The sequence below is a fragment of the Podarcis liolepis genome (assembly GCF_965112155.1).
Source record: "Podarcis liolepis genome assembly, chromosome: 15".
Classification (NCBI taxonomy): domain Eukaryota; kingdom Metazoa; phylum Chordata; class Lepidosauria; order Squamata; family Lacertidae; genus Podarcis; species Podarcis liolepis.
This window is the reverse complement of record NC_139566.1, coordinates 29,000,271-29,026,228: the sequence shown is the minus strand read 5'-3', so window position 1 is coordinate 29,026,228 and position 25,958 is coordinate 29,000,271. Positions and strand designations below refer to the sequence as shown.

Below are 25,958 nucleotides of genomic sequence, written 5' to 3'. Positions count from 1 at the left end.
TGCCGACATCTCAAGGGAACAGAAAGGACTATTTATGTATATGACCATGGTTGTGCGGATGTTAATGGCCCAGAGATGGAAAGAAGATAAAGTCCCTGCCAGAGAAGAATGGCAGATTAAGTTGATGGATTATGCCAAAATGGCCAAAATGACTGCAAGAATCAGAAATCAGGAAGATCAAACTTTTAATAAGGAATGGGGGGAAATTACAACTTATCTTAAAAACCAATGTAAACAGCAAAAATCATTAGTAGGATTGGAATATCACTTGTAGTTTAATGGTGAATTTTGGACATAATGGAGATGTAAAGGATTTGGATTATTATAAAAGATTCAGGAGGAAATGACTAACAATAGGACCCACAAATGGGAGGAGGGGGAAGTCCAGGAGATTCTTTGGAATCTTGTTTTTATGTTGTATGTTGGATATGTGATTGTAAAACTTTAACCTGAAAAACCAAATAAATAAATTCAAAAACAAACAAAAACAAATCCCAGCTAACAAAGGATCCATTTGATAAATGAAATGGGTTCTCAGATAGGGCTAGATAAATGTGAGGTTCCACAGGATTTCTAAGAGGCTGATAAGATGTGATCATACCGGAACAGTGTTTTGGAACACGAGTTCCTGCCAAACAGGTATATAAACAGGTGGGAAAGGATTCCTGAAGAGAGGGAGGCAGGCAGAGACCACCTCTGGGCCTCCTCCAGATGGACGAGAGAGAGAGAGAGAGAGAGAGAGAGAGAGAGAGAGAGAGAGAGAAATTTGCTGTCGGCTTCATTATGTGAAGGATCCTGATCATATTGTACTGTGTTAAAACAGTATTTTGCTTCATTTTTTACCATGCACCCCACTGTGATAATTTCACCAAATCTCTTCTCATTGAGAACAGTCCCCCAAAGGAGTGGTTTTTGACATAGTTCAGTATCAGCTGCAGCCAGTGCCAAAAGAAGCCCATCGTCTGCAAAGAGGTTTTTGTCACACTTCCCTATGTGGTTGTATCACTGTGCACTTGCTGCTGCTGTCATACGATAAACAGTAATAAGCAGCCTCATCTTCTGCTTGAAGGTTGGAGACAGTTAAGGTGGCAGAGTTGGACGAGGTGTCATAGGAACCAGAGAATCTCTCTGGGATTCCAGAGGGTCTGATGCTGTGCTGATATATAATCAGTTTGGGGGCACTGCCTGGCTTCTGCTGGTACCAGGATAAATGGTAGTCTCCAATTTTCCCAGTGCTCCTGGTACAGGGGATTCTGGCTGTTTCTCCAGGGGGTACTGACAGCGAAGGTGTCTGAGTCAACACAAACTGGCTAAAGACCCCTGAAAGAAAGCAGAGAAAATAAAGAGAAACATTTGTTCCATCCAAGCCACGAGAAAAGGGAAGAAAACCCAACAGAGAGCAAAATAATAGAGGAAGTCCTCTTCTCAAAGTACCGTATTTTTCGCTCTATAACACGCACCCGACCATAACACGCACATAGTTTTTAGAGGAGGAAAATCCGTAGGCATGCCACCCGTAGGCATTTCCTCCATAACACGCACAGACATTTCCCCTTACTTTCTAGGAGGGAAAAAGTGAGTGTTATGGTGCAAAAAATACAGTATATTTCTAGGAGGAGGAAAAAGAGATGGAACGCCGCATTTCAAAACACAAACAACAAATTCACTACATTACCACTGCAAAAAGCGAAAAGGAGGACGAGGAGGAGAGGAATGTTAGCCATGTTGGAGGAATGCAAGGAAGTTGGGCTTCCTCTGAAGCAAAAGGTTTCTCTGAAAAGAGCCTTTCTGATTTGTCTTAAACCCTGTGAGGTGGTGAATGCAAAGATATGCAAATACATCTCTCCTGTCCGTCCTCAATGCCTTAACCATCCTGGCCCACAAATGCTATAAAGGCAACAGATACTTCCTCTAAATCAGGCATGTCCAAAGTCCGTTTTGGGGGCCTAATCCAGCCTGCCAGTCGGCTTAAAGGTCAACAACTCTGGTTGGCCCTCATGCATGTTCGCTTCATCAAATCTGGCCCTCTTTGAAAAAAGTTTGGCTTGGTCTAAGTCCAGGGTCAAGGGGTAGCTAACTCTTGTTTTTGCAAAGAATTAATGCATCTTTTTGAACAGCTTACAACAAGCTCCAGCTCTAGCCTCTCATTCTACTGGATGGAGGTCAGAGAGGGGTGCAAAACTAGTCTACTACAAAAAGGTAAAATATGATGATCATAAATAACAACAACATTAATACCCAGCCTATCTGGCTGGGTTTCCCCAGCCACTCTGAGTGGTTTATAGCACATATAAAATTGAAAACTCACTACAGAGAAGGCCCTCTGCTTGGTTCCCTGCAACCTCACTTCTTGCTACACTCAGTCCACTTTTCCATTTGGCCCCATCCACTCATGACATCTGAACTACAGAAGTCTGGTTGGATGCAAACGTGACCAGATGCATTGTGCTATTAGAAGTGGGAGGGCAAACCTGATTCTGTTCATAGTGTTGTCTCCAACACTAGTCCAACCTAGAGCAGACCCACTGAAATTAATGGACATGACTAACTTAGGTCCTAAGAAGGCCTTCTCGGTAGTGGCGCCCACCCTGTGGAACGCCCTCCCATCAGATGTCAAGGAAATAAACAACTATCTGACTTTTAGAAGACATCCGAAGGCAACCCTGTATCGCGAAATTTTTAATGTCTGATGTTTTACAATATTTTCTGTGCTGTAAGCCGCCCAGAGTGGCTGGGGAGACCCAGCCAGATGGGTGGGGTACAAACAGTGCTTTTTTTCTGGCGGGGGCGCAGGGGCATGCATACCCCTAAACATTTTGTGAATCTTCGTACTTTTGTCCATTTACTGTATTTATTTTTCCGGATTTGAACTATAAAATTGTGGTTTTCTTGAGTCAAAATGAGAGTACCCCTAAACATTTTTTTAAGAAAAAAAGCACTGGGTATAAATAATAATAATTAATTATTATTATTACTGTATGTAGGACTAGCATTAGCTGCAACCCAATGACCTTGATCAATACGTATGCACTTCACATGGACTTTTTATAAATGCGTATGCATGCATATGGGGAAAAAATCACAAACACATGAGTATTTCTCCTGCCTATATTACGTTTCTGTGCTCCTGGCACCCTTCAGACCTTTCTACTTCCTATTCCTAAGCAAATATTCATGGAATGCTATGCAGTGGCTGGTTCTCAGAGACTGGTAGGGTAGAAGGCAAGAAGTCCAACAGTAGAGGGAGCCAGAGCCAGTGGCAGGCAGAGCCAACCGATTCTAGTTTTGTCCTCCTGTTCCTCCCCCTTGCTGAGTTGTACAAGCTTAACACAGAGGGGGGAAAGGAGGGTGATAGCCAGGAACACACACACCGGACTGGTTATTGTAAGAAGGCAAGAGAGTAGATGCTGGCAGAGAACAGATTGAGGTTGGTGGGATAGGGGATCATTTGCTCAAATGGTCCAGACTCCACTGTATGACATTTCCAAACCTATCCTCCTTTTTTTTTCCTTTTTTCCTTTTTTAAAAAAGAAATATAGTTCATTTTGCAACAGGTTTATTGCTCCTACATGTTTCAGTTGAAAGAGATCACAAGCAGTTACAAGCACAAAATTCCAACTGAAATGCTCCAGTAATGTGCAGCCACTTTGCATTTATGAATGGTCAAAACTGTCAGTGGCAAGAAGCATCTGAAAGGAAGGCAGCTGGATTTAAGGCTTCTTGTATTCAATCCTTTCCACCCTCACATCGTCTCCAATGAGCTGGTACACATAAGTCACAACTACGGTGGACTGGATATCCATCAGTACAAAGGAAGGAGTGATGTTTCTGGAAGTCACAAAATAATTTGTGTTAGAAATGATGCAGCAGTTCTCAAAAAAAAAAAAATTACCTGCACCAGCTAATGGATAAGAATAAATAGAGGATATTGCATATTTTCTTCAAAGTACACGGTCAGTCTCAGCCAAGAAGGGAGGGAATAATGCCCTAAAATTCTGCATTCAGATATTCAGTTGCAGAATTCTAGGGTTGCAGAATTTTCTGTATGCAGAATATTTGTTTTCTTTTATTTCATAAAAAATTATACAATGCTTGACTGTAAAAACAAAACCCTCAAAGCGGTTTACAAAAAGATAAAACAATAAATCCATAAAAATTCACAACCATGCTTTGAAACATACAAAAGTTAAAATACTAAAACAGATTAAAATCACCTCAGCTTCCTAAACATCTCTGGAGGAATGTCTAAACAAGAAGGTTATAGGTAGGTTATAGAATAGTGTCATTCCTTGGAAGTCGAGTGGAATCCGTTCCGGAAATCCATTTGACTTCCAAAACGTTCAGAAACCAAAGCACGGCTTCTGGTTGGCTGCAGGAAGTCGCGGATGCCCTGTCAGATGTTTGGCTTCCAAAAACCAGAACACTCACTTCTGGGTTTCGATCGTTTGGGAGTTGATTCGTTCGGGAGTCAAGGCGTTCGAGACCCAAGGTACAACTGTACAGGGGTACCTTGGTTAATGAACTCAATCCATTCTGGAAGTCCGTTCGACTTCCAAAACATTCACAAAGCAAGGCGCGGCTTCTGGTTGGCCCTGGAAACAATGCCAACAGCTGAAATGGATGTTTGGCTTCCAAAAAACGTTCACAAACCGGAACACTTGCTTATGGGTTTGCGGCATTCGGGAGCCAATTTGTTCGGGAACCAGGATACACTGTACATTTCACAAATGCACATGTTATGCATTCCCTCATGGATTCCTCTGACCTGAGCCATAGTTCAAGGATAGAGCATCTGCTTTGAATGCTGTTACGGAAATTACCGGGGGGGGGGGGGGGACACACACGACATCTTTAAAGTTAAATATTACAAATATTATGCCTGAATGTATCCTTTCAACTTGACAGCTCAGGGAAGTCACCTAGCTTTAAAAATAATATAAAATCATCTCCTTTCCCAGTTTCCTCCATTCCAAAGCTATTTTCCCCTTGAAAATGGACTCCAGGAAGTTCCCAGAGGTGACAATTGCTCGGCTCATTGTTAGCCAAGGGAAGCCAAATCTCATCACCTGACTCGCCTCAGGCTCCAGACATGCAAAGGAACTTCTATTGTACTTTTGGGTGGTGGGTACTTAAGACATATTTGTCTATGCTAATCTTATACCTGAGTCTTGCCCTGCCATGTCTGCTTATGCTAATCTTGTACCAAGGACTTGTTTGGGCATGTTTGCCAAGGTTAACCCCTCCCCTTTTGTGACATGTCAGTGAGGTGGCAATGATGCTGTACGAACTGTATTCTGGGATATGATATGGTGGGAAAGTTTTAAACATCTTTGTCACCCCATCCTCGGGGTTCAAATTTGCTCTTTGAACCTATTGCGCAATAAACTTTGGTCTACAGCTATTTGCTCCTTTATTCCGCAGGGACCCGCGGGCTCTGCCCGACGAGCTGGGTAACTGAGCAGCCTCACATCTAGATTTTTCCATATGAATGGAGAAGGTCTTGGGTTCAATTCCTGGCATCTCTATGTAAGACTGAGAGAGACACCTTGCCTGAAACCCTGGAAAGTTGCTGCCACTCCGAGTAGGCATTACTGAGCTACATGGATCAAAGGTCAGAACTCAGCTGAAAGACCAATGGTCTCACCTGTCCAAGGCATTGTAAGCTCCTGTGGCTGATCCTGGGTTGATGTATAACTTGTTTTCGTGCTCCAAAGCCTCGAATTTGTGTGTATGTCCTGAAATTAAGATGTCCACATCAAGCTGCCTGCGTAAAATGGCCAAGCTGTTCAGATCACCCCAGGGAATAACTTGATGGCCATGGATCAAGCCGATTCTGAATGGCCCAACCAGGATTATTTTCTGCAGCGGGTAACTTGTTCCCTGAAGAAAGAAAAAGAAAAGGAGGAGGTGGTTAATTGTTAACTGATGCACAGGTCAGAATCAACAATACAAGGTCAGACCCCTTCGTTTTTAAATAAATACACACAGGTTCCTTCTAGTGTACCGTATTTTTTGCTCTATAAGACTCACTTTTTCCCTCCTAGAAAGTAAGGGGAAATGTGTGTGCGCCTTATGGAGTGAATGCAGGCTGCACAGCTATCCCAGAAGCCAGAACAGCAAGAGAGATCACTGCTTTCACTGCGTAGCGATCCCTCTTGTTGTTCTGGCTTCTAAGATTCAGAATATTTTTTTTCTTGTTTTCCTCCTCCAGAAACTAGGTGCGTCTTATGGTCTGGTGCATTTTATAGAGCGAAAAATATGGCATTTATTTCTGGGCTAAATCTTGAGAAAAAGCATATTGGGAAATAATTCATAATGAATTGGAAAAAAAATGTTTAAAAGTACTTTAAAAAAACAACCCAGAGTCCTTTCTGTTGGGGATAATTCAGACGTAAATTCCCAGGTGTCAGGAAAGGTTATTTATGTATGCCACTACTGCGGCCCATGTTTTGTTAGCCCCAAAATGGAAAACAAGCGAAGTACCAACTAAAGAAGAATGGCAACTTAAACTGATGTAATATGCACAGCTTGCGGACTTAACATATAGAATAAGAGAACAAGAAGAATATACGTTTAAAGAAGATTGGAAAATGTTTATTGAATATATGGGGGGAAATTGTGTATATTTTGAAAACATGGGCAGCATTAAGATAAATTCAAGAGTGTAAATAAGTTTTGATGGATGTAATAATGGAATACAGAATGGTTTGGTTTTTGTAAAGTATGCAGGGATTTGTGATTTGCAAAATGTACCATGGAAAGAGAAGGGAAGTCATTGATATTAAGGTTGCTTAAATGAATATTCTAAAATGTAAAACAGAAATTTAATAAAAAAAATTAGGAAAAAGGAAAAGGCATCATCTTGCATCTCCAACCAGAGAAACTGTTGTCTCATCACCATTGAACACTACACTAACTTACTAGGACTGGGAAAGATTCTGTACATTGTAGCACGGGTGGGGGGGGGTGGCTGCCCGCACAGGTACATGGAGGAAGCAGTCTCTCCTCCCACCCCCAGGTATAATTCTCCAGGAGGGGGTACACATTATTATATAGGCCACACCATACATTTAAACAGTCATGGCTTTCCCCAAAGAATTCTGGGAGCTTTACTTTGTTCAGGGTGAGTTTTAGGAGACTCCCCTATGCCCCTTGCAATTCCCAAAGTGGTTTTTCCCAGGTAACTCTGAAAATTGTAGTTCGGGCGAAGGGGGGCTCCTTACAACTCTCGACACTCTGAAACTACAGCTCCCAGGATTCTTTGGGAGAAACCATAACTGTTTAAAGGGGTATCACAGTGCTTTAAACATATGGTGGAAATGTGACTTTGTGCTGGTCCCGAGGGTTAACTGTGTGGCGAGGACTGAGTCCAGTCCAAGGTCGAGGGTGCGGTATGGAGGCTGTCCGTCAAAGCTGAAGCTGGGTCCAAGGCAGGGAATCGGGTGAGGTCAGGAACTCTGGCAGAAGAGCAGGACAGGGTGCAGGCAGGAATAGGCTACCAACAATGTTGCTCCCGCAACTTGGGACTGGGGCTGGCTGGCTTTTATCTGCTCCGAGGCATAGGGTGGCCCCGGTCCACAGGTGTCTCGCCTCTCCTGGCCTGGAGGCGAGCACTCCTCCTGCAGGAACTTAGTTCCCTCTGCCTCTCTGCCCTGAGCCCCTGCAGCTCAGGAGAGACTGGAGGGTTACTGGACCCAGAGGCAACCTCAGCTTCCTCTCATGGGGCTGAGAGTGGAGCACCTGCAGGCAATGGGTCCTCCATCACCTCAGGAGCCAGAGCAGACTCAGCTGGTGCCTGCACCTGAGGATCCAGCACAGGTGAGGACCCTACGGGCTCAAGCCCCAGCCCCGGCTCAGCTGGTTCTGGAGGCGGGGACTCCTGTGCAGGCTGGGATTCTTCAGGTTCAGCCTCCGAGTCCGAATCCCAGGCCATCACAGACTTAGGGAGTAGCTCCCCATTTACATCTTCCCAGACTGGCAGCCAGTAACAAAGTTTTGAAGCTGTGCCCCTACCTCATCGAAGTCCCCTCTGACCACATGGACGTCCCCGGCCAATGTCCGCAGATAATCGTAGGTCTCCTTGGTACAGAGATTCCCCGTGCAAAGGATATGCTGGATCTTTCCAGGAACCAGGAGTTTCCGGAACTTGGCTGGGAGAGCGTTGCATCGGTGTGGAATGTGAAGGTCTCCAATCACCAGCACCAACTGTTTTGTTTTTTTTCAAGCCCGGTGAGGGAAGAGTAGAAGCGAAAACGCCAGCAAAAAATGTTAGACTTTAGGCTTGTTCACACGTGAACCCAGGTACAAGTGCTGGGGACAGTCATTGTAAGAATCTGATAACCTCAAGAGTTCGCTTGCTTTCCTCTTCCCTCCTTATTCCCACTTCCTTGTGTATCTATCTCACCTGATAGGGATCTTACGAAAGTGGCTCTGGGAGCCTTTTTTGGAAGAAGAGCAGGTAAAAAGGCTTTAGTAAATAAACGGAAAAGGAAATTTATCATAAACTTCAAGATGGGCAAAAGTCTAGGTTCTCCCCCCACCTTTTAATGAAGGGACTATGTAACATTTCACAACATCACCCTCCACCCTAACCTTTCACAGAGATAGTGATCTGGTCCTAGTACAAACTATTTCTTGGAACAAAAACCAAAGAAATGGCAAAATCTGGGGCATTGTTCCATCAACGCTTTATCTTTCTAATCACCCCAGTTCTGCAAACACGTATGCACTTACCAGGAAAGACTTGCCAAAATCTTGTGAGTTTATCACATGACAATGAAAGGAATGTGTGCAATCTGAACTGAGTCTAAGTCAACTATGTACTCAAGAAGGACTCTCTTAACTGGGATACTGTGTGAGTTCGTGGCACATAGCCATGTCTCAATCAGCACCATGAGAGTTGACTCTCCAACGAGTGAGTTTAGGATTGCAGACTAACGCTCTGAATTTCAGAGGCCTGTGGTTTATTAGTTGTGGATATTAGCAGCACCCCTCGAGGGACACAGAATTTCATAGATTTTCTCCCTTTCCCTGTGTACATGGCAGCCTCTAGGGCAGAAGAAAGGAACCTTTTGCAGCTCAAAGGACACATGCCTGGCTTGGGAGGAACCCCAAAGGAACTGCATTCTAATGCAATGGAGGTTTAAACTTTGGGCCACTGCTCTACTAACCTCAGCCTATCATCCCCTGCCTGTCTTTTGTTATAAGAATTCTAAGGTCTCAAATACAGAATAAATGTTCATAAATGTACAAGGCAAACACATACATAAGTATATAAACCATGCAGGGTGGTTAAAAATCAATGATTTTTTTTAAAAAAAGCACGGGGTTTGTAAAAATTTAAATTGATTTTTTAAATATAAATTGGATTTTTAAAATAAAATGCTTTTGGAGGAAAAATCTTTCTAAAGATAGTTTTTGATTTAAGTTACATTATAGTCCAAAGGTTATTCACCAGGAAATAAGGATTTTTAAAAAGCTTTTCATGTGTGCTAAAACTCAGAGTCTAAGCTTAAAAAAAAATGTTTAACCACATCAGTTATAATGTTACTGTTCTAGTTAAATAAATAGTTTAAATTGTTATTAAGGAAATGATTATTTTTCTCCTTCCAATAAAGTACAGCAGAAAAGTTGTCCAAATATAAACAATTGACTTATTAAACCTCACATTAATTTCATAATGATCTGTCTATGTATTTCTAATAGTATAGCCAAATAAGTAATTTTTGATATAACTGTAAAGACTACTCTGAAAATTTATTATTCCAAAAATGAAACCTTCATCTGGTTGTAAATATTAAGATTATACTGGCTTGCGATCTGAAGAAAAACCAGAGTATAGATTATACTGACAAGAATGAGTCTTTCTGTGGAATGTCTTCCCATCAGATGGCAAGGAGATAAAGAACTATCTGACTTTTAGAAGACATCTGAAGGCAACCATGTTTAGGGAAGCAAGAATAAGTCCTTCTGTAAAAAAAATGATTTAAATCAAATACACCCTGAAACCATGTGTCTGAAATTGTACAGGAGAACAATTTGACTCTTCCAAATTGACCTCAACTATTTCTCTGCAGGTAGGAAGGCAATGGGAAAAGCTTTCCAATTGTCTTTGGAATGTAGGGGCTTACACCTCCCTGCAAATACAGTCTGTCAAGTATCTGTTAAACTATCAATATGTGTAAGAGATTCAGGAACTAAAGTGCTTATCATCTCAAAGGAATGGCAGTGCTACATGGAAAATGCAATCAAGTAGTTCGAAAGCACCCCAAAAAGTGCAAGTAGATAAATAGGTACCACTCCAGCTGGAATGTAAACAGCATTTTCGTGCACTGCTCTGGTTTCGCCAGAAGTGGCTTAGTCATGCTAGCCATATGACCCGGAAGCTGTCTGCGGACAAATGCCGGCTCCCTCGGCCAGTAAAGCAAGATGAGCGCCGTCGTCCGTGACTGGACTTAACTGTCAGGGGTCCTTTAGTTTGGTTTTTTTAAAGGCATTATCAGGTATCCTGGCAGACAGGAGAGAAGCAACACTCTCAAATTTCTGCTAGAGAAATTTCTCCTTCTGTGATGTATGTATGGTGTTTTGGGGCATGGTCTTGGGCAACAGGGTGGGCAATTTCAAAAGTCTTTATAGGGGCTTGCGCACCATTGTTTGGGGTTCTCCTCCCTCCTGCGTGTGGTGAGTGGGGACCCTGTTGCAACAGTTTATTTTCCTTAATCAGGCCTAGTGGCCGCTTTGCTTTCAATGTACTCCAGTTGGCCTCTGCTTTCTCTCTGACCGATAGAGATCTCCTGAGGGACTCTATACGGCCTCTAGATACTCCATAAGGGAATTAGAGGTATTTTTCTTATAACACTTTTTACTTTCAACCAGTCCAAGGGGTGGTTCTCCCTGCCACCTTTCCCCTCAGTCTCAGTATTGCCCTTGTACAACTCCACAGAGAGGAAGATGGGGACTAAACAAGAATTAGTTGGCTCCTTCTGTCATTGACTCTGGCGCCCCCTACTGTTGGCCTCCAATGGGTGAGAGTGGCAGAAGTGGGTGTGGCCAAGCCCACCCCACTCTCCATACAGGCAAACCAAAGGCATGGTTGCCCTTCAAGGACACACCCCAGACAGATAGGTAATCACTAGAGTAGGACACAGGGCAGGGCAGGACCAGTGAGGGGTGTGGCCCAAGGGCCACCTAAAGATGTCTAGAGGGCCACATTTGGCTCTCAGGCTGAAGGGCAAGGTCTACATGTTATGGGACTCCAGCGCCCATCAGTCCCAGCTCGCGTGCCCAATGGTCTGGTGGGATCTGGAAGAACACATCCCTGATCTAAGGTATCGACCCAGAAACTGTGCATAATTTTCTCATTGCCTATTTGCAAGTAGTAGAGCAGGAAGAGAAAACGGAGGCAGTCACTTCTGCAGCTAGCTGAGACTCTGGTATTATAACACATGTTACAACCTGGAATTCCTTCTCCATAATCTAAGCCTTCTCTTGCTTGACTTTAGAGCCTGTTTTGAATGCGACACAGGAGGAAGAGGAAACAAGTCTCTGGGCATGTGCAGAGTATACATGCACACACCCCTATAGCTACATCCTGCTCGCAACCGCAGCCCATCAATGCATTTGGAAGTGAGGCTTCCAGATCAAGAAGTCCATTTTACATAGACCCTTAAGCATCACTTTAAATGCTCTGTGTTAAGGTAAGTATGCAGATGGTTTCTTCTGTAGCAGAGAGATTCTCTCTGCACTCAAAGGTATTATTTAGGAAGAGCTAAACTTTGGCACTGGAAAGGGCTTTCCCAGCCAGAGCCCTGGAACCTCATTTGGCCTCAGAATAAGAGCACTCCCTAGAATCCTGGCACAGCTGTAAATACTAAAACCACCCTTCCCTCCTTAAGGGAAGCAGCATCCCTCCAACCCTATGCAAAAGTCCCCCTTAGCCCCTGCCCCTTGCTCACCATCTTGTAAGACTTCCACCTCCTTCCTGGTATCCCAGCAGACAGCAAAGCAAACACACTGAATCGCAAATGAAAGGTGTCCACAGCAGCTGCCAAATTAGTAGGTTTGTGGAGCTCCTGACACATGTGCAGTGCAAGCCCTGAAGCAACTGCCCTTGCCCTCACTGCCCTTTTGCATTCATCTCCCTTTTTAAAAACACTTCTGAGCTGGGGGTCCCGGTCCTGAAGGCTATTTGATACAGGGCTTCATTTAAAGGAGCAGCCAGCTGTTGCTGGGGCTGAGATCCAGAAGCTGCTTTAAATATTAAGGTGGGTGTGGGGAATAGTTGGCCCTTGGGATGTTTGCCGAACTACAACTCCCATCAGCCCCAGCAAGCATAGGCAATGGCCAGGGATGATGGGAGTTGTAGTTCAGCAAATGTCCAGAGGGACACAGATTTCCCACACCCACTTTGATATTTAAAGGAGTTTCTGCATCCCAACCATTTCTGGGTATTCCTAAAAAAAAGTTCAACAGTGTTTCCTTTTTGAAATATGGCAACCCTAGGTAGATATTACTCCCACTTTGCAGCGGGAACAGACAAATCTGTCAGTCTCACTTTCTCATTTTTCCATTTCCCCCTTCAATTCTCTACAATTCCACATTGTTCTGACTTTTTAAAAATTCCCTTTGAAAATTCATCCGTGAATTTCTCTGTTTGCACTTTCCCTAATATGCAAAAATTAATAATAATTCCCCTCACATAATGCAGTGTTGCGTTCGCGAATATATGCCATTTAAAAAATGCACACTTTGCCCTAGCAAATGCATTTTCTTGCAGTTATGCTCAGCTGGAGAACGGCATTGTGAAATTCAGAGAGCAGCAAATTTCAAAGGCAGGCCGTGTCGCGGTTCATGTGTTGTTTTTGGGAAGAGCAAATTGGGTAGGTCTGCCCTTAAGTGTGAGCTGAATTCAACCCAGAGTCATTCACAACTGGACTTAATTGTCAGGGGTCCCTTTACCTTTAACCAGATGACTGGATAGTTCAGTTGATTAGACGGTGCTGCTGGTAAGGTTGCAGGTTTGATCTGCACATTCCTGCATTATAGGGTGTTGCGCTAGGCGATCCTCTGGATCCCTTCTGACGCTACAATTCCATGATTCCATGATTCTATGACCGTGGGGAGCCTGTAATCTGGACTTGAGTGCAGCAGTAACTCTAGATAAAAGCTAAAGGGACCCCTGACCATTAGGTCCAGTCGTGACCGACTCTGGGGTTGCGGCGCTCATCTCGCTTTACTGGCTGAGGGAGCCAGTGTACAGCTTCCAGGTCATGTGGCCAGCATGACTAAACCGCTTCTGGCGAACCAGAGCAGTGCACGGAAACACCGTTTACCTTCCTGCCAGAGTGGTACCTATTTATCTACTTGCAATTTGATGTGCTTTCAAACTGCTAGGTTGGCAGGATCTGGGACTGAGCAATGGGAGCTCACCCCATTGCAGGGATTCGAACCGCCGACCTTCTGATCAGTAAGCCCTAGGCTCTGTGGTTTAACCCACAGTGCCACCCGCGTCCCAGTAACTCCAGATCTAGCTTCTGCTAAAAGGGTTTTTGCCTCACTTCCCCATCTGAATGAACAGCTGTGCAAGACACCCCTGGATGCAGCACGCAGCAGTAATACGTAGCTTCGTCTTCTGCCTGGGCTCCTGTGATGGTCAGGGACATTGCGTTTCCTGACTTGGACCCGGAGAAACGGGCTGGGATGCCGGACGGCCTGGAGCTGGTTTGGTAAAGTATCAGGCGTGGAACCTGCCCTTGTTTCTGCTGGAACCACTGCGGGTAGAAGGCATCCATGATCGTCCCACTACTGTGTCTGCAAGACAAGGTGATGGTCCCACCTTGAGGCACAGTCTCTGAGGGCTTCAAGGGCTGCAGCTGCTGGGCACTGGAACCTGGAAGAGAATGAGGCAGGGGAGAACTTAGTAAACAGTGACACCAAACATTTGCAAGCATTGCATTAGTGGAAGGAGGAGAAACTTCAGGACTGGGGGATGAAGGTGGACCTCAATGCCTCTCTTTCTTGCCTATGGAGCTCTTCCCAAGCCAGTCCTTTATCCCCGTCCACCTTGAATACTTTTGCTTGGCTGGAATGTGTTCTCGCTTCACTGGATGGAGAGGGAACCTCTGGTCTTTCCTATACAAAGCTTTCAGAGTTCACATCCACTTATACCTCTGGCTTAACCTACCACAGCCATGTGGCCCCTGAAAGGTCCTGCAGAAGGCAATGTGGCCCTCAAGCTGAAAAATGTGCCCCACCCAAGCATTAGACAACTCAAGGTTTCTATAGGGGATCTCTCTTCCTTGCATCAATGTCATGTCCCTCACCTAAAGACTCAAGGATGAAAAGGAGAAGAATTGTTCGAAGCATCTTGGGGGGGGAAGCAGAGATTCTTCCTGAAGCAAAACAGATTCTGATTGGAACCCTCTCAGAACTCTCTTAAACCCACAGACGAGAAGGGAGCTTCCTCTTCATGCAAATGTCCTGCCCTTTAACTAATGTCCCTGGATTAGTGGGAGGGGGATTTGTTTAAATTTGTTAAGCTAAACTAATCGGAAATAGCTTCCAGATATTTAATGGGCTTAGGATTGTATTTATGTTAACTGATAAAATAATGTGTTTAATATTATAAGGAGAAGGTTTAAAGATGTTAATGTTCAATTTAAAGTGTATAAAAACTGGGTTTTGGAAAACCATTATAAGGAATGAAATTCAACTCAGGGGAAACGAGGAAGTCGCTTTACAAAGTTAATAACTGTTATTTTCAATAAGGTTATGATTTATGTTTGTTATGTTTCTTCGTTTTATGTTTTTGTTTGTTGTTAGTATTGTAAAAACCAATAAATTTTTTGAAGAAAAAAAATAATTAATGTCCCTGGAACATAGCAGGGTGCCATAGCTACCAGCGGAAAAGCAAACTTGCATCTACTTTCCTGGGCGTCAACAAACTCCTTCATTCCGATTGGTTTGCAGGAAAGTTAGGTGATTATTTTCCCCCAATTATATTTTAGTAAATTTCGACATTTTTAACATTTACAATCGAATCACAATTTTGTCTTTTCTCTTACTTTTATCAACTTCCCACCCCGTTTTCCAAGGAGTTGTGGTTTCTCCCCTTCTGTCTTTTAAATCGTAACCACAGTATTATAATCTAATTACTTCTGTTGCTCTTAGCTCAAATCCTGCTCTCGGGTTCATCATACTATAATATTTCTTTAAGTACTTCAGAAAACCATTCTTCCAGAAAACATTCATCATTAGATTCTCTGAATTTTGCTGTTAATTTTGCCAGTTCTGCGTAGCTTCCTTATTTGGAGGTTAGGTGATTTAAACAAGCGTTATGCAGTACACTTCCCCATCAATTCCTTATCAAAAAGTCCAGTCTTGTGGGTGAAATGGGATAATAATAATAATAATAATAATAATAATAATAATAATAATAATAATAATAATAATTTGTTATTTATACCCCGCCCATCTGGCTGAGTTTCCCCAGCCACTCGGGGCGGCTCCCAATCAAATGTTAAAAACAATACAGCATTAAATATTAAAAACTTCCCTAAACAGGGCTGCCTTCAGATGTCTTTTAAAGATAGGATAGCTGCTTATTTCCTTCACATCTGGTGGGAGGGCATTCCACAGGGTGGGTGCCACCACCAAGAAGGCCCTCTGCCTGGTTCCCTGTAACTTGGCTTCTTGCAATGAGGGAACCGCCAGAAGGCCCTTGGCACTGGATCTCAGTGTCTGGGCTGAACGATGGGGGTGGAGACGCTCCTTCAGGTATACAGGGGAAGACCAGCCGATCCATTATAATCGCACAACCTGAATTTTCCCAGCATGTGATTTCATCCCACCCCCAAAAATAGTGACAGCTGGGGGGGGGGGTTCCTTTGCTTCTGAGTAGGCATGAGCAAGACCTGAGTTGGATCACTGGCTGATGGGGCTCATTTGACAGCCAAACATAGGGCAAGCATATGTGTTTGTGTTTTCTAGTGTGTCTTTAATCTGAATTACAAAGACCTTCTTGACTTTTGAAACAATGCCATCACAGAGAAGCTTTTGAGGAGTAAATGCATGCAATAGAAAAGGATGGCAATGGACTATCCTGCAATTTGCAGGAAAACGCAGAAGTGGGGCTGTTCGAGGCAAGACCCTGTTACAGCACAGATAGTTGAGTGGAACAGCTGTGTCTGATGTAGCCTAAGCAAATGTGTATAGGACAACGTTGCCACCTACTGGCCACATGGTGCCACTGCCACTTAAGCAAATGTGTATGCGACAACATTGCCACCTACTGGCTACATGGTGCCACTGCCACTATGTTTATTATTTTTATTATTTGTTGTTTAGTCGTTTACTCATGTCCAACTCTTGGTGACCCCATGGACCAGAGCACGCCAGGCACTCCTATCTTCCACCACCTCTTGCAGTTTGATCAATTATTATTATTATTATTATTATTATTATTATTATTATTATTATTATTTAATAATAATTTGGTCTATTATTATTATTATTATTATTATTAATACCCTGCAGATCTGGATGGGTTTCCTCAGCAACTCTGAGCAGATTACAGCATATGTAAAATGTAGAAAAACATCAAATATTAATATGTTTATTTATGTATGTATGTATGTATGTATTTCTATTTATTTATTTACTTGCTTGCTTGCTTACTTACTTACTTGTTCATTTATTTATTTATTACTATCCCTTCAACATTTCTACAGCAGCAGAGGCTTAAGAAATGTCACACGTTTGCCTGTTGGAGTAGATTTTTTGGTATTTGGTTATGGGGAAACCACAAGGCGGGGGCCTGAAAAAGTTCAAGATGCACTATGTTAAAAGGGAAACCACACTGTATCTGCACAGGATATCACGCTACAGGACAAATATGCAGGTGTAGAAGGGGTGGCCCAAGGGATTTCAGAACCGAGAGTGCAGTGAAATGTAGATGGACCACCTAGCTAGCCATGCACACAGAAGTTTGTGCATGTGAATCGCCAACTGCAACGTTGGGGACAAAAAGTTCTAATTTTGTGCCATGATTTCAGAGTGGCCACCTGGTGGGGAGTCAGTGCACCAAGGAACAAAATATGACATTGAGCAGGGGTCAGCAAACTTTTTCAGCAGGGGGCCAGTCCACTGTCCCTCAGACCTTGTGGGGGGCCGGAGTATATTTTTTGGGGGGATGAACTCATGGAACTTTGAAGTGTCAGGCATAGCCCTATTGGCTTTAGCCCAAACGTAGCAGAGTTTTCCTGCACAGCGAGGAAGCTAGTTGCGGCAGTAATGACTAGTCAGCTAGACTCAGAAGAACTATTTACAGGATTTATTAAAAAGGAAAAATAAAACCAGCAGAGTTTCTGCATACAAATAAAAGCAAAATAAATCCTCTCTTTCTCTCTCTCAAAACCATACACAGCACTTCTAACTCCTAACACACCTCACACCAAACTGAGCTAACAATCCCTTGATAACAGAGTTGAGTGCTGGTCGTTAACCAATCAGAGTGAGTAGTTTCTAGGTCAAGCAGACCTGGGCTTTCTGCCAAGAGTAAATTGACACCAGCTTGAGTTAATTGGTGAAGCTAGAATCTGCAAGTTTCCCACGAGAACCAATTAACAGAAACTGAACACCCCCTCACAGATTCTGCTGAACAATTAACACCAAATACACCTATGTAGGAGATTATTTTTCCAGCAAACCTAAACCCTTGCACATTCGCTTGTTCTTTATCTTTGCCAATGGTTTAGTTAATACATCTGCTACATTTTCTTCACTTGATACATAAGTACAGGTGATTACATTGTCTTGTACACAGCAACGTACATTTTGGTATTTTACAGAGATATGTTTGGAACGCGATTTGAAACCCTCTGTTTTACTTAAGGTTATACAAGCTTGATTATCAATGTAAACTTGTACTGGTTCTCCACAATTTACATTTAAATCTGCTAACAAATGCTTGAAATAAATCACCTCGTTGCACAATTCACTCAATGCGGCATACTCTGATTCCGTTGATGACACACTTACAACGTCTTGCTTGCGTGACCGCCAGCTGATTAAAGCTCCACCGACCATTATGACTAGTCCTGTGACAGATTTTCTATCTGGCAAATTTCCCCAGTCACTATCACAGTAGCAACTCAACATTTCATCCTCTGAAGAATTTAATTGTAACATATAGCCAATTGTCTGTTTGAGATATCTCAGAACTTGTTTTACCCCTTTCCAGGCATTTAGTGTGGGTTTTGAGACCAATCTACTTAATATGCCTACTGCATAGCTAATATCAGGTCTGGACCACTGTGCTATATACAATAAACTTCCAATTACAGAGTGAAATACATCAGGATGTTCAAATTCAGGACTCTCATCTATATGAAGTGTTTTTATGAAACCTGGATCCATAGGCACCGCTGCCCCTTTGCAATCCTGCATCCTGTATGTAGTCAGTAGTTGTTTAACTTTGTTCTGCTGACTAATTAGGCAGCTGCCATCTTGGGCCCAGCACACTTCCAACCCTAGATATGTCCTAACCGGGCCTAAGTCTTTTGTACACCCACCTGCAGCCTACAATCTTTGCCCCCTCAGGCGCTGCTACTGGTGTAAAAACCTTGTGCTCATTCAGAGAGGACATCTCTTCCTCCATTGCCTGTTTCCAGCGCTCTGCCTCCTCTTTTGGTAACTTTAACACTTCCTGAAAACTCTTGGGCTCTGCAATTACACTAAACACATTTGCAGTATCTGGGGAAAAACGCACCGGAGGCACTCCTTTGTTTTGTCTTTTAGATCTTCTGGGAGAAAATTTTTCTTCTGACCCACTTTCCTCCTCAGAACTACGACCTCTCTTTTGTTGCTTAGCAACTGGTCTTTGGCTAACTCCACTTTCTTGAGAGCTCTTATCTGAACTTTCCTCCCCCTCAGACTCTGATTCTCTGTGCCTACCTTCAGAGTCATGAAGCTCCTGGGAAGGTTCAAACCAAACCTCAGTATTGGCATGTAGTCTCTCCCAGCCACTATGTTCACAAAAACTGGCATTCCTGGAGATCACAATGCCATTTGTCCCTTCAGCAAAGCGGAAACCTTTTCCCAGCTCCTGGTAACCCACAAACACTAACTGTTTGGTCTTAGGATCTCCCTTCTTTCTCATTTGCTTCGGAATTAATACCCAGGCTTTTGATCCAAACACATGCAAATGGTCAATTTTGGGTTTTTTCTGAAACAATTTAAAGTACGGGGTTGTACCTATTGTTTGATGAAAGAGCCTGTTTTGGAGATAACACGCGGTGAGCATGCTCTCCCCCCAATAAGACATGGGCAAATCAGCATCATCAAGCATGGCAAACATCATATCTTGTAAAGATCTGTTTTTTCGCTCTGCAACGCCATTCTCCTCTGGGGAAAAAACGTTCGTTTTTCTATGCCCAATGCCACGCTTTTGTAACCAATCTCTAAAGGCATTTGACATAAATTCGCCACCTCTGTCCGTCTGAATCCTTTTGAGTTTAATGGACAGAAATCTTTCCACAGATGCCACCCAGCCTTTAAACTTAGTGAACACGTCACCCTTATTCTTCATGGGAAAAACCCAAGAATAACGCGTGGCGTCATCCACAATTGTTAGTGAAAAGCGCGATCCACCCCTGCTTACAGCAAATGGACCAATTACGTCCATGTGAACCAGCTGTAGCGGTGACTCACTAACTCTGTCACTTCTGGGGTAAGAGACTCTGTGGGTTTTAACCTTTTTACAAACATTACAATCAAGGTACTTGTTACAACTCTTTAAATTACCCCCATCAGCCAATTCAGACATTTTTAGTACACTTTTCCAGCAAGCATGCCCCATTTTCCTATGCAATAAGTGCACACAGTTGTCATGTATAGCTTTGTTATTCACTGCAGGCTGAGATTTACTGACTACTGCTGCAACTTGAGATCCTGCTTTAAGCCAAAACAAGCCTCCCTCTGACTTAGCAGTGCCTAAAATCTCACCAGCCTTCTTAATAATGCAACTGTCTCCTTCAAAATACACTTTAAACCCAGCTTTCAGCAAACAATCTACAGACATCAGATTGCTCCTTAATGACGGCACACAAAGTACATTTTGCAGGCATTCACGAAGACAAGGAACAAAAACTGCACCCCCCGAAATCACTTCGGAAGTACTTCCGTCTGCTAGAGCCACCTGGCTGCGCTGTGCTGAGTTCTTGGAAACAAACAATTCATCTGAATTTACGATGTGGCGAGACGCTCCCGAATCGACCACCCAGACAGCTTGTTTCTCATCAGCAATCTTGACCTCGGCGGTCACCAGCTGAGCTGACTGTTTTCGTTTGAAGAATTTCTTTTTACGCTGCTGCTGCTGCTGATCTCGTCTCTGCTCCTGCACCGGCAACTGAGACTTGACCAACTCCGGACATTGTCGTTTTAGATGCGCTGAAGACCCACATCGGAAACAACGCCTAACAGCAAACGCTGACTCCTCACCAGTACGCTGCTTTTGCTTCACCTCTGGCACGGCATGAGAACTCCTTCCAAACCGTCCACCTGTAGAAGCCTCTGCAGCCAACGACCTTTCTTGCCTCTTCTGCCATTCTTCAATCAAACGCCCAGTAACGTAACTGACTGATAAATCATGCTCCGGTATGCCTTCTAGAGACAAAACTAAATTATCCCAGCTTTCCGGGAGAGAACTCAAAATAATAGCCACCTTCTCCTGCTGGTCTAATGCACAGTCTCTTTCCTGTAGCGCAGAAAACTTTAACTGTAAACTGTGTAGGTGTTCTTGCATTGTAACCCCAGGCTGTAACATTGCCTTGTACAATGCCTTGCGAATGAACAGCTTGGAAACCGCTGTCTCACGCACATGGAGTTCTTTAAGTGCTTGCCACACACCTCTAGCTGTCTTGATTCCCCTCACATACGGCAACTGGGAATCTTCCAGCCCCAAGACAATTGTGGCCCTTGCTCTTTGGTCTTTATCGAGGTCTTCATCATCAGGCTTCGTAGGAAACTTACTCACCACTTGCCAGAGACGATCCCTCTGCAGCACTGCCTGCATGCGTTCCGACCACAGCAAGTAATTGGAGTCATTCAGACGCTCAAAAGCCATCTGAACTGGTTGTGAGGCCATCTTGAGAGCGATGTCCCTGGAACCCGGAACCAGCTACTCACGACCACCGAGAGAGAAAACAGGAACCACAGCACCCAGCACTCACACGCTGCAGCTGTTGTCCTTGTGTCCACTGCGTCACCAGCTCACCACGGTCAGGAACCAGCCAGAGAACAACAACTTCTGGAACTACTGGAACCAACGCCGTTGATGCTGACACCACCACAACTCAGGCTGGCAGCACAATGCCCATAACCTCATGGAACTTTGAAGTGTCAGGCATAGCCCTATTGGCTTTAGCCCAAACGTAGCAGAGTTTTCCTGCACAGCGAGGAAGCTAGTTGCGGCAGTAATGACTAGTCAGCTAGACTCAGAAGAACTATTTACAGGATTTATTAAAAAGGAAAAATAAAACCAGCAGAGTTTCTGCATACAAATAAAAGCAAAATAAATCCTCTCTTTCTCTCTCTCAAAACCATACACAGCACTTCTAACTCCTAACACACCTCACACCAAACTGAGCTAACAATCCCTTGATAACAGAGTTGAGTGCTGGTCGTTAACCAATCAGAGTGAGTAGTTTCTAGGTCAAGCAGACCTGGGCTTTCTGCCAAGAGTAAATTGACACCAGCTTGAGTTAATTGGTGAAGCTAGAATCTGCAAGTTTCCCACGAGAACCAATTAACAGAAACTGAACATGAACGAATTCCTATGCCCCAGGAATAACCCAGAGATGCATTTTAAATAAAAGGACACATTCTACTCATGTAAAAACACGCTGATTCCCAGACCGTTTGCAGACCAGATTCGGCCCCCGGGCCTTAGTTTGCCTACCCATGACATTGAGCAATACAAAAAAAGCAGTGCAGAAGGCTTTGGTGTTCTGAGTAGTTTTCAGTGTTTGTTTGTTTGTTTGTTTGTTTGTTTGTTTGTTTGTTTGTCGTTTTAGCTGGAGAGCAGTTCTGGCACATCTCCGGGGGGAGACATTGTGGACTGGCACTCCCCCCGCCTGCTTCTTGCCATTATGTACTTCTGAGAAGAGGGACGCGGGGGGCGCTGTGGGTTAAACCACAGAGCCTAAGACTTGCCAATCAGAAGTTCGGCGGTTCGAAGCCCCGTGACGGGGTGAGCTCCCGTTGCTCAGTCCCTGCTCCTGCCAACCTAGCAGTTTGAAAGCATGTCAAAGTGCAAGTACTGCTCTGGCGGGAAGGTAAAAGGCGTTTCCGTGCGCTGCTCTGATTCGCCAGAAGAGGCTTAGTCATGCTGGCCACATGACCTGGAAGCTGTACTCCGGCTCCCTCGGCCAATAAAGCGAGATGAGCACCGCAACCCCAGAGTCGGCCACGACTGGACCTAATGGTCAGGGGTCCCTTTACCTTTACTTCTGAGAAGTCCAAAATGAACATTTCAAGTCAAAACAGAAGCTGCCCAGTGAATACATGTCTATACTTTTATTTATATCTATGACTCCACCTAGCTCCTAGCCACTCTAATCCATGATTGGTCAAGCTATGGGGCAGGGACAATTCATATTTCCTTTTCTTCAATCCATCACCCATGCAGCAGCAATGGCAGACCCCCCCAACATTTCTCCAATGAAAATATGGATGTCCCAATCCATCATGATAATTTTTACTATTTATAACCTACACATCTTACTGGGTTGTCCCAGCCACTCTGGGCAGCTTCCCACATACATAAAAACATAGTAAAACATTATGACACACAAACTACGTGACAAGGATAACTGTGATTTTAAAGATGAATGGGAACCATTTACAAAATATTTGAAGAAGCAACAAAATGAACTGGACTCTTTGGCAGGTTTTGAATAAACATTCACAAACTCTTTATTGTAATATATAGATAGATAATTTCAGGATCTTTGCAATTTTACAACATGCAGACAGAAAGATGTGTTGAGAAACCAGAGAAAGGTACAATCAGATTACAAGCAAAAACAGAAAGCTTTTCATAAGCTGGGGTGGGAACACCTTTAAAATATTTCCTATTTCTGCAATTCTAAGTCAGCAAGCTTCTTGGGAGGAAAGCAATGACAAACCTAGACAGCATCTTAAAAAGCAGAGACATCACCTTGCCAACAAAGGTCCGTATAGTTAAAGCTATGGTTTACCCAGTAGTGATCTATGGAAGTGAGAGCTGGACCATAAAGAAGGCTGATTGCCGAAAAATTGATGCTTTTGAATTATGGTATTGGAGGAGACTCTTGAGAGCCCCATGGACTGCAAGAAGATCAAACTTATCCATTCTGAAGGAAATCAGCGCTGAGTGCTCACTGGAAGGACAGATCCTGAAGCTTAGGAGTGCCTGGCGTGCTCTGGTTCAGGGGGTCACAAAGAGTCAGACACGACAAAACGACTAAACAACAACAACAACAAGCCTTAATCGAAAGTGCAAAATTTGTTCTCAGGAAGTTCTTCTCCCACTTCTGTGTACGGTTGTATCGCAAACATGGTAGGCTGTTCAGTGGTGTCGTACGACAAGCAATAATACACAGCCTCATCTTCTGCTTGAAGGTTGGAGATGGTTAAGGTGGCAGAATTGGATGACTCGTCAAAGGAACCGGAGAATCGCTCTGGGATTCCGGAGGATCTGCTGCTGAAGCCAAATATCAGTGGCTTGGGGGAACTGCCAGGCTTCTGCTGATACCAGGAGACAGCGTAGCTCGCAATGTTTCCACTGCTCCTGGTGCAAGAGATGTTGATGGTTTCTCCAGGGGATGCTGATAAGAGCAGTGGCTGAGTCAACACGAACTGGGCCAAACTCCCTGAAAGAAAGCATAGGCACCATGAAGGTTTTCACTTCAAGCTAAGACAAAGGGGAAGAAAGCCAAGGGGAAAGAAGAAGGCCTTGGTCAGGGTTTCCCAGACTTGGGTCTCCAGCTGTTTTTGGACTACAGTTCCCATCATCCCTGACCACTGGTCCTGCAAGCTAGGGATGATGGGAGTTGTTATGTACTAAGTTGAATAGGATCCAAAAGGCAGCAGTCTGATTGGTCCTAGAACAATAGGATCCAAAATGCAGCAGTGTGATTGGTCCTAGAACAGTAGGATTCAGAATGCAGCAGTCTGATTGGTCCTAGAACAATGCAGCAGTATGATTGGTCCGCAGGAGCCACCCAATCCAGCTCCAGGTGGAAGTGAATCCACAACCTGATTGGCCCACGGGAGAATCCCGGAATTAGCCAATCACGTGCGGCCCATTGTGTAAATAATATATATAAAGCAGATATTTTGGAGGAACCTTCATTCCTCACTACTATGAGCTGAATAAAGAGCATGAAATCCACCCTCGACTCCGAGTATATTTCAGGAGTTGTAGTCCAAAAACAGCTGGGGACCCATGTGTGGGAAACACTGGTCTAGATAATGGATGGGGAACCTTGTGGCCCTCTAGATCAGCCTTTCTCAACCTTGGGTCTCCAGATGTTGTTGAACTACAACTCCCATCACCCCTAGCTAGCAAGGCCAGAGCTCAGGAATGATGGGAGTTGTAGTCCAACGACATCTGGGGACCCACAGGTTGAGAACCGCTGCTCTGGATGTTGCTAGACTCTCATCAGTATGGTCAGTGGTCAGAAATGATGGGCTAGGCACTCTAGGACCTAGGGCAGGGATAGGGAACTGGTGGCTATCCAGAAGCTGCTGGACTACAACTCCCATCAGCCCTTGTTATTGACCATGCTGGCTGGGGCTTAGGGGAGCTGGAGTCCAGCAACATTTGGAGTGACACTGGTTCTCCGCCACTGCTCTAGGACCTAGCCCAGTGTTTCCCAAACTTGGGTTTCCAGATGTTTTTGGACTACAATCCCCATCACCCCTAGCTAGCAAGAGCAGTCAGGGGTGATGGGAAGTCTATTTTTTAAAATTTAATTTTATTGGAATTTTATTTACAACATACAGTGGTACCTCAGGTTAAGTACTTAATTTGTTCCGGAGGTCTGTTCTTAACCTGAAACTGTTCTTAATCTGAAGCAGCACTTTAGCTAATGGGGCCTCCCGCTGCTGCCGTGCCGCCGGAGCACGATTTCTGTTCTCATCCTGAAGCAAAGTTCTTAACCTGAAGCACTATTTCTGGGTTAACAGATTCTGTAACCTGAAGCGTATGTAACCCGAGGTGCCACTGTAACACAAACCCCCCAATACGCAAATCCACCCTCATTAAACGTGAACATAACATACAGTGAGCATAACATACAACAATACAAACAACCAAATAAAAGACTTCCTTTATCCTGTATCTGGCCTCCTTATTTACTCCTTATAAACTGTTTCCTTTATGGATAGTTATTAAGATGTTTCTAATTATAACTTAAATATCCACAAAGGCTCCTGCAGACATGAATCGAAACAAGTCCAGGTATGTATTTTAGGGCACTGTTTTGTGAAGTATTCTCTGCATTTTCCCCATGCCTTGTGAAACTCTTGTCTAGTGTGATCTCTAATTGCCTCTGTTAATCTAGCCAGTTCAATATACTCTTAATAGTTTGTCTTGTCATTCCTTTTTTGTTGGCACAGTTTCTTTTTTCCAGTATTTAGCAATTAGGATCCTTACCGCTCTTGTGGCATAGAGGAATGTTTTCTGATGGGAATTCTAGTCCAAAAGTAGCTGGAGACCCAATTTTGGGCAACACTGGCCTAGGGGGGAAAGCCTGCTCCCTGGGAGATAGAAAGGATATATACAGAAAAAGATTACATTAGGAAATCAGTTTCCTTTACCTGTGCAGTGACTGAAGAGGATCAGAAGGAAAAGAGCGCAGGCCATGATTGGGAAATGGGGAGAAAACTGGCTTCTTGAGATAAAGGCTTCTCTGAAA

General features: G+C 43.9%; 2 protein-coding genes across 2 annotated transcripts; both read right to left on the bottom strand.

The window, feature by feature from the left end:
* Positions 1 to 970: 970 nt before the first annotated feature.
* LOC310693851 (uncharacterized protein) lies at positions 971 to 25,958 on the bottom strand. Its single transcript, XM_083476237.1, has 5 exons — positions 25,861 to 25,958; positions 23,526 to 23,909; positions 3,372 to 3,407; positions 1,676 to 1,855; positions 971 to 1,320 (listed from the first exon to the last, which is right to left on the bottom strand). The coding sequence occupies exons 1-5, from the start codon at positions 25,904 to 25,906 to the stop codon at positions 980 to 982; spliced, it is 987 nt and encodes a 328-aa protein (XP_083332363.1). The 5' UTR covers positions 25,907 to 25,958; the 3' UTR covers positions 971 to 979.
* On the bottom strand, positions 3,540 to 12,027 carry LOC310694984 (vacuolar protein sorting-associated protein 29-like). The gene is made up of 4 exons (XM_083478941.1): positions 11,955 to 12,027; positions 8,014 to 8,205; positions 5,645 to 5,880; positions 3,540 to 3,828 (listed from the first exon to the last, which is right to left on the bottom strand). Exons 1-4 carry the CDS (start codon positions 11,955 to 11,957, stop codon positions 3,711 to 3,713), a joined length of 549 nt encoding a protein of 182 aa, XP_083335067.1. The 5' UTR covers positions 11,958 to 12,027; the 3' UTR covers positions 3,540 to 3,710.